Source organism: Myotis daubentonii, chromosome 2 (genome assembly GCF_963259705.1).
Source record: "Myotis daubentonii chromosome 2, mMyoDau2.1, whole genome shotgun sequence".
Classification (NCBI taxonomy): Eukaryota; Metazoa; Chordata; class Mammalia; order Chiroptera; family Vespertilionidae; genus Myotis; species Myotis daubentonii.
The window spans coordinates 105,011,142-105,020,151 of NC_081841.1; the positions used below are offsets into that span (position 1 = coordinate 105,011,142).

At 45.1% G+C, this 9,010-nt stretch overlaps 1 protein-coding gene across 1 annotated transcript; it reads right to left on the bottom strand.

The window, feature by feature from the left end:
• Positions 1-293: 293 nt before the first annotated feature.
• Positions 294-6,100, bottom strand: HMGB1 (high mobility group box 1). The gene is made up of 5 exons (XM_059684090.1): positions 5,942-6,100; positions 3,991-4,154; positions 3,673-3,818; positions 3,014-3,188; positions 294-1,961 (listed from the first exon to the last, which is right to left on the bottom strand). The coding sequence occupies exons 2-5, from the start codon at positions 4,138-4,140 to the stop codon at positions 1,785-1,787; spliced, it is 648 nt and encodes a 215-aa protein (XP_059540073.1). The 5' UTR covers positions 4,141-4,154; positions 5,942-6,100; the 3' UTR covers positions 294-1,784.
• Positions 6,101-9,010: the final 2,910 nt, after the last annotated feature.

The window sequence follows — 9,010 nt, forward strand, 5'->3', positions numbered from 1 at the left end:
GTCTCGGCTATCACTATCCTTACTTTTAAAAACTATCTTGTTTAGCCCAACATTCTGAAAGTAAAATTAGTTTTCCCTCATTTATATATTTAGTATCCTCTGAGATCACTTAGAATGTGACAAAAACCTGGTTTTTCATCAGCCCATTAACCTATTTATAAGCATCAAATATTTTTAAAGAAAAACTCTGCCAGTCTGTATTTAGTGTTGCTAAGTTATCAGAAACAAGATTAAAATATGTATGTATATAATAAAATCTTAAAATCTCAAGTGAAAGCCATTTAACTAATATGTAAAACCTCTGCAATTAGTTTATTAGTATCATCCAGGACTCAGATGTTCAGTATTCCTCCTGAAATTACATAAACAAATGCAAATGAAAATATCCAAGTCAAAATTATATAACAAAACAGCACTCCATCACAAAAGCGTGTAAAATTACAAGAACGCTATTTTAAAACACTGGCACCGTTAAGAGAATGTCAAAAACCACAAAATTGCCAAATTGTTTCCTAAACAGCTAAGCGGATTAACATGGCCCTAATGAGTTTTGAGTCTTATAAAAATCAAATTCAAAAAAATTGGACAATCTGTGATACAAAGTTTACTTCCCTCATGTCTATTTGATTTTATAAAAGGGAAAAACTATAATTTGGAAAATATACTCGATCTTAAATGTGGTATACAATTTTAAAAGTTGGCCCAATTAATTAAAAATACCTTTAATGGAGTCTCAAGTTTCCTAAGCAATCCATATTTAGATAAATAAGACATTTAGTCAGCACTTTTTTTTTTTCTTCAGAGCCTTTGCCAGGACTAATGTCAACAAAAAACTTCATACCGCAGTCTTGTATTTTAAGCTCACGCTTTTGGGGATACATTCTCAGGCCTTCTTTAATGTGGGAACTGCAAACATAACTGCCATTACATGGTAATGGGAGTTAAAAAAATGTCAAGTCCTCATGTAAAGATTAGAACATACTTTTCTATTAGTCCTTCAAGGACAGACTTTCAAATGTTTGATTCTAATAATCCCATGCTGTGAGTAGAGTGGTTACTTTTCACTTTGTAAATGTGACTGGGCTGTGTGAAAATTATCCACTGACCAAGACTTTGAGTTTGTTATGGATGAAAACTGTCTCAATTCAACTCTCATTACCCTCATCACAATTATGCAGGGTGTGTAGACAAAAGCTTTTTATCAGCTAACTATATGAAAAGATATACACTGTAATAATTATATGATCCAAAATGGGCAAAAGCAAGACTAGCTTCCCCTCAAGAAGAAAAATGTCAGACCTATGAAAAGGACAACAATACTAATAAAAAAAATTGTATTTACTTAGAAGCATTCAGAATGTCAACAAAACAGCTGCAACTTTTTTTTTTTTTTTTGCAATTACAGAGTGGTATTCAGTTAACAGAACAACAATTATTTCGTATAAGCTGCATCAGAGACAACTGAAGATGAAAAACTACCATCCCCATATATAACTAATTTGTGCTGTGCACCAACAAGAACCTGCTTTAAATTTCCATGCCAATTTACAACCCCCATACTGTACCAGGCAAGGTTAGTGGCTATTGAAAATACCACCAGGACAGGGCTATCTAAAGACACATTCGGTAGTGTGTTAACTATACAAAAAAAGACACTGTACAGTTTAAAAACAAATCTTACACAGCCTTACATTTCAATTTTTTTTTCTTTAAAAGGAGTGAGTTGTGTACAGGGGGGTTAAATGCTTTATAGACAAGAAAAAAAAAACTGCGCTAGAACCAACTTATTCATCATCATCATCTTCTTCTTCATCATCTTCTTCTTCATCTTCCTCCTCCTCTTCTTCCTCATCATCTTCCTCATCTTCTTCCTCTTCCTTCTTTTTCTTGCTTTTTTCAGCCTTGACAACTCCCTTTTTGGCAGCATCAGGCTTTCCTTTAGCTCGGTATGCAGCAATATCCTTCCAAGATAAGGGCAGGAGAAATTGGTAGGAAAGACAATACAGTTAAAGTATGGGGAGAAATAAAAAGCAACATGGGAAAACCTGATTAAAAAAAAAAAAAAATCAAGTGATCCCAGTATTGCTAAAATACCACACATCTGAAGGCTCACTCTACATCCACAAACAACCAAGACTTTGAAAAATGCATATAAAAATGAGATGATTATAATTCACGGTCTAATATTTGCCATGTTACGCCTCACTGAAGTGAAATTATGCACATGCTAACATTTCTTTATTGAAACTAGAATGTAGAGACTTTGATTAAAGGGTAGACACTGCCACCTTCTGAATGCAAAAAAGCATTCTACGGGTTTATATTGTCAGATCCTAATCCATACATAGTAAAAAATTTTATCTTAAAAAAAAGAGTAATTTATCAAGTAAACATGCAATTAAGGTTAAGAAACATCTAGAAAAGAATACTTTCCCCCCAGAATAAGAAGATAAAATTTAACTTTAATATTTTAATTCAAAGTACAGGGGTTATAGACTTTCCTTCACATCAATTTATTACAGACATTAACTTTTTAACTTAAAATTTAGTATTCTGGGGTTATCTAAGACAGAGAATATAAATGTTTCAGGGCATGTTTATGAAGTACACAATCTATATTATTTTTGTTCAACCTACTTATATATTGTATACCTAGACCATTTAAAATAACTAATCATCTGACTCAAAGTAACTACCAAGACGTCAAAATATTCGGAGATATTGGGGAATAACAAACCCAGCTTAAATGCACAATCTTTGCCCAAGGCAAATAATATAAAGTAAAAACAAACAAAAAACCCCAACACATTTCTATTATAATTTCATATTCTACTAATTTAAAAGATGGAAAAGGACTTAGGATCATATCCAGTGAACATACTAAACATAGTTGTTATACTAACAACAAAAAACCAGCATTATACCTCAAATTTTTAGAAACCCCTAAGAAAATAGAAATTAAGGCGAGGTACCAAGATTACCTAATTACACCAAGCAAATCTATACTCCTTACCTTTTCATATTTCTCCTTCAGCTTAGCAGCCTTCTTTTCATAAGGCTGCTTGTCATCTGCAGCAGTGTTATTCCACATCTCTCCCAGCTTCTTTGCAACGTCACCAATGGATAGGCCAGGATGCTCTCCTTTGATTTTTGGGCGATACTCAGAACAAAACAAGAAAAAGGCCGAACTACAAAGAGAAATTTCATTTTAGGAGTTTACTATCAAATGTGTAGTTTACTTACATATAAAAAACTGCTTCTAATTTCTAGCATGCATTGGAGAGGATACAAATATCATAATATGCTAATTATCCTTCATAACCAACGCCTGATTTACAATTATTTAACATGATACTACTAGTCGAATAGACACTATTAATATTAATGTTAGAGCTCCAAAAAGACATTCTGCAAATTTAGTATTTCAGATATTTCTCAAGACTCAAAATGACATTTACAAATATATTGGGTGAAGAAAGCAAATACCAAGTTCAAATGCTCTGGCTAAACTCCCATCCCATAGGAGTTTTACTTACAACACTTAAATATACCAATGTGAGCCACTATTAGCTAAGCAACTTTGCTTATACACTCCAAACCCACAAGGTGGCTTGCTGAATTTGTGATTTTACTGCAAAACACTTCTTGAAAGAAAAATGGCAAGATACTTACGGAGGCCTCTTGGGTGCATTGGGATCCTTGAATTTCTTTTTTGTTTCCCCTTTAGGAGGAATATAAGTTTTCATTTCTCTCTCATAACGAGCCTTGTCCGCCTTTGCCATGTCTTCAAATTTTCCTTTCTCCTTAGCAGACATGGTCTATAAAAGAATTATTTGTAAACTTTAAGTTGATAAGATTTTAATAAATTATCAAGTATTAAAATGAGTAAAACCAGTGAGTGTCCTTTGTTATTGAGGAGCCTAACACTGCCACTCAGAATGCAAACGGACATAGGCTCCACTCTTTTTCGTGCGTTTTAAGCCCTCTTACCTTCCACCTCTCGGAGCACTTCTTGGAAAACTCTGAGAAGTTGACTGAAGCATCTGGGTGCTTCTTCTTGTGTTCCTCCCGGCAAGTTTGCACAAAGAAGGCATATGATGACATTTTGCCTCTCGGCTTCTTAGGATCTCCTTTGCCCATGTTTACTTACTTTCCTTAAAAAAGAAGAGAATGCTCGATGTTAGCAACGAGACTGACATTTCGGAGCACTTTAGCTTCTCGGAGTGTGTATGAAACTAAGGCGCTGGGCACTTCTCACGGGAGTGACGACAGCTCCCCCGAATACCAAACCCAGACATGGTAGCGATCTGCGCTGCCTAGCAGAGGCGATGCCACGCAGAAAACGGTCCTCCGGTGTGATCTCAAAAAGTGCAGCCACGATCGTACTCACAGTGCTGGTTACTCATTTGTTCGGAATGGGGACCTCAACGGTCATTTAAATGTTTTAAATGTACAAAATCGCCTAAAAATCAACAAGACCAAATGTCAGGAAACTAACGTGTGGACGCCAGGACTTGAACAGGTAGGCACCCGGCGAGCAGCAGTAGGGCCCTCGCCACTCAAAGTTTCGTGGTCGCTCGGGAACACTCGCGCGGCACAAACTTTGCCGGGAGGAGGCGGGCGGGCGGGCGGCTGCCCCGCCGGGACCCAGGCCGGGCGGCGGCACTGGTGCGGCTCCACCGCCCCGCGAGGCAGCGTTTCCCAGCGGCTCGGCCCCGAGACGTGTTTCGGCTCTGACCTGGCACGTCCGGTCTTAAGTTTCTCCGCGTCAACACGGATGAGGGACAAAAGCCACTCCTGCGCCGGCTGACCCCCGCCCCCACACGAGTCTTTTTCGTCCGTCAAAGTTGGGGCGCCACGCGGAGCGGGCTCCCAGCGTCGGGGCTCCGCACACCTTCCCGCCACTGGCCCCCCGGAGTCCGGGGGCCGCGGCGCAGGCCCGGGCCCGCCACGTGCGCCCGCCGCCCCCATTTTGTCGGGCTCGCGAGGGAGCAGCCCCGCTCGAAATGGGGGCTGGCTCCGCCCGCGGCCGCCGGCCCGGCGCGCACGGAATGGCCGCTGCGCGTCTTCCCCGCCTGCGCCGCCGCGAGGGCGAGCGCGAACATGGCTCCTTCCCTTTGTGTGTGTATGTGTGTGTGTGAGAGAGTGAGTGAGTGTGTGTGTGAGTGCGAGCGCGGGCGGGCGGGCGGGGTGGCGGCGCGCTCCGGCGCACGCTCGGCCATTGCGGCCGGGGGGAGGGGCGGGGGGCGCGCGCCGGACCCTCCCTCCCTCCCCTCCCCCCGCGCCGCGCCCGTCTCCCTCCGCGGCCCGCGCGCCGCCACCCCCGCACGGCGGACACGGGGCCGGGAGCGGAGAGAGGAAAAAAAGTTGCCTCGGAACTGCGCGCCCCGCTCCCCCGCCCGCCCGCCGCCTTGTTTTCTCCCCGCCGGCAGCGCCGGGCGAGTCAGCCATGTTCCAGCGGGCGCAGGGCGCCGCTCCCCCCGCCGCGCCGCCGCCCGGGCGCAGGCCGCCGGGCCCACCGCGCTGCCCGTCCGCGCCCGGCTCTGCGGCGGCCGATGCAGCCCGAGGAGGCGCCGCCGCCTGCCTTCCCGCCGCGGCCCCGCCGACCCCCGCGCACGGCGGCCGCCCGAACGCTCGACTCGGGGGCTGAAAACACGTTAAAAATGTTTTCAATAAAAATATCTATTTTGCGCCAGTCGGCGAGGACGTCGGCGGTGGGCGGCACGGGCGCGGGGCTACAGCGCTCGGCGGCCGGGGCCGGGGTCCGGCGCGGGGCAGGGCTCGGCGCCCCAGGCTCGCTCCGTGCGCAGTTCCCCCCCGTCCCCCCTCATCCGCCTTTGTGTGGATCCCGACCCGCCGCTCCCGGCCGCCGGATCCCGCCGCCGCGCGAGCCGGGCGCTGCCGGAGGCGCCCTTCCCGCCGCAGCGCTGCCCGGACTCACCCTCAGCGAGCACACAGTCACCCAGTGCCCGGCCGGCTCGCACTTGCCCCGGCGCTGTCTCTATGGAGCTCAATGTACTGCAATGGCTGTGAGAGCGGGAGCCAGACGCAGCCTCCTCACTCTCTCCGCTCTGTAACATTACTCTCCAGCCAGCGCGCCTCCTATTGGCTACCGCCAACTCACGGAGCCCGATCATTGGTCCACTCCCTCCCATTGTCCTGACCAGAGCCCGTCGGCTATTGGCTGTCTTCGGGGACACGTCATCAAGGATTGAAACAGCGCGCAAATCTGAATGTGTGTGGATGCCGGGCAAGGAGGCTGAGGCGGGAGAGGCAGAGGCAGAGGCAGCTGCTGCTACGGGAAAGCGAGCTCTATGGTGTATGTGCATGTGTCTAACCCGAGCCGGCTCCACGCCGGAGCGGCCGCCGGAGCGGCGCAAGCCTGACTTCTCCACGAGAGTCTCCAACTCCTCAGGCAAAACAGACACCCACAGGCCTCCCCCCCCGCCCTACCCCAAACTCACTTGCAAAGCCGTTGAGATAAAAGACCCCAGAATTTTAGAAGATCCTCAAAAGTGAGGGCGACAGTTTGAGGTCGCCTCCCCTGAAAACTGGGGCTCCTGCCAGTGCAGAGGGGCGAAGGCAGCAAGATTGAGGCCCCTCAACAGCACGTGGTTGCATTACACTAGATCTCTGCAAAGGCAAGGCTTTTCCTATAAGAAAGTGACATGATCCGGTCGGCCGGTTTTAAAATGCCCCTTTTTCTGGGCTCGTAAACCGTAACGTCAGGCTTGCTGAGCAGCTGAAATCTTGACTCACAGCATAGGCATTTGGTTTCACCTTTTTTGTTGGTTTCATCGAGTTTCACAGCGTGTCTAGAACTTTTTATTTAAATACAAAGCACTGTCTTAACTTCCTGAAAATCGAATAATTTATTCCATGTAATTAAAGCACAGCTATTTCGTTTTGATATGGGGCACTCCGGCAGGAAATGTTTGCGAGGGCCTGCTAGAATTAGCAAATTCATTAGAGACCACGTTTTTAACTGTTTGGCTATTTTGACTTGGTGTGGATTACTGTTATAATCAAACGAATCCTTGTGATGCTATCTCCCCCTCCCATTACACCACTTAGTGCATCCATGTACCTGCTCTAGGATTACAGGAGCTGTAGGGATATGGTTACCTGGAGGACTAGATGGAGGCACAGGGCTCGTATGCCCAAATCCACAGGCTGTGCTTTCTCTAGCTTACTAAACTGGCTGGCAGTAACAAACACAGTCATTATGTCTGTAAAGAAAATGTGTTAGCTATATCAGCCATTTCTGAAGACCATGCACATATATCAGTGCTTTAAGAAACTGTTATCTTAGTCCTCCTTAGCCTGAGCAGACCACACCCCTATTCAGTTATGACAGAATTCCCCCTTTTAACCCTCTAATGCTATGATTATACACTTTTAAATCCACCAACCAATTCTCCCTAATGTGATAGATTAGCGAGTTTCAACCTTTTTCATCTCAGGGCACACATAAACTGATTACTAAAATTCTGTGGTACAACAAAAAATATATTTTTTGCTGATCTGACAAAAAATAGGTATAATGTTGATTCATTCACACCAGATGGCTAGCTATTGTGTTGGCTGTTGTCACTTTTTTTTTTTTTTGACAATCTAAAGGAAAAGAGGTCAGTGCCCCTGATTAAATAGTCAGGTATTGCATGTTTTAAAAAATTCTTGCAGCACACCAGTTGAAAATCGCTGTAATAGATTCAACTTAATCACTTTTTTATTATCTTTTTATTTCTTATATCCACTCTAAACCTCTATAACCTAATGTATTTGCTCTAATTTGTTAAGGTTTTTGAGAATCAGCTTGGATAACCTTCCCTGACCTATGATTTTAATGTTTATTCCTTTTTTAAAAAACATGACTGACCTCAGGGATTATAGTCTTGATGAATAGATAATACACAACACATGCACATGAAAAATTATTTTAAATAATATATAAGATAGTATAATGCACACTCAGTGAAAAAAATAAAATCTAATGTTAACATTTATATTGCTATTAGAGGCCTGGTGCACGGATTCGTGCACTGGTGGGGTCCCTCAGCCTGGCCTGCGCCCTTTCACAATCCAGGACCCCTCGGGGGATGTCGGACTGCCGGTTTCGGCCCGATCCCCACACTGGAAGTCCAACATCCCCCAAGGGATATAGTAGTGTGTGAAGTGGCAGGTGGCCAGGGAGGAGCCCGAGCCTGGGCTGGGCACTGTGCCACTCCTGTTCATCCCAGCCCCGTTGTGCCTGCTGCCACCGCCGGCTGCCACCACAGCTGAGCTCACCAGCCAGTGAGTCCGGCTTCTGGCACCCATCAGTCAGCTGAGTGGGCGCTCCTGCTGTGGGAGCGCACTGACCACCAGGGGGGCAGCTCCTGTGTTGAGCGTCTGCCCCCTAGTGGTCAGTGTGTGTCATAGTGACTGGTCAAATGGTTGACTGGTCGGACAGTCAACCGGTTGCTTAGGGTTTTATATATATATATATATATATATATATATATATATATATATATATATATTCATACATATTTACTCTTATCTATTGAACTTTACTAATCATGTTTTATTTAAATCTAGATATTTCAATTGTTTTACCCCCCCTTTTTTTTTAAACATTTTATTGATTTTTTTTACAGAGAGGAAGGGAGAGGGATAGAGAGTTAGAAACATCGATGAGAGAGAAACATCAATCAGCTGCCTCCTGCACACTCCCCACTGGGGATGTGCCCGCAACCAAGGTACATGCCCTTGACCGGAATCGAACCTGGGACCCTTCAGTCCACAGGCCGATGCTCTATCCACTGAGCCAAACTGGTCAGAGCTGTTTTACCATTTCAATGCTCATATTACAAAATATTAATGACACCGAGTGACACTTTTTTTTGTTCTTTATTTTTTTTAAACTTGTCTTTATTGTTGAAAATATTACATATGTCCCCTCCGCACCCCCCCCCCCCCCCCCGCCAATTGATCCTCTCAACCCACTCCCATCCCCTCCCCAGGCCTT

What these genes read in the sequence shown, in the direction of transcription:
- HMGB1 (XM_059684090.1), bottom strand. Translation starts at nt 4,140, where the DNA reads ATGGGCAAAGGAGATCCTAAGAAGCCGAGAGGCAAAATGTCATCATAT. An exon ending in AATGCACCCAAGAGGCCTCC is followed by an intron (nt 3,189 to 3,672) that starts GTAAGTATCTTG and finishes TTCTCTTTGTAG; the next exon opens with TTCGGCCTTTTTCTTGTTTT. An exon ending in TGAAGGAGAAATATGAAAAG is followed by an intron (nt 1,962 to 3,013) that starts GTAAGGAGTATA and finishes TTATCTTGGAAG; the next exon opens with GATATTGCTGCATACCGAGC.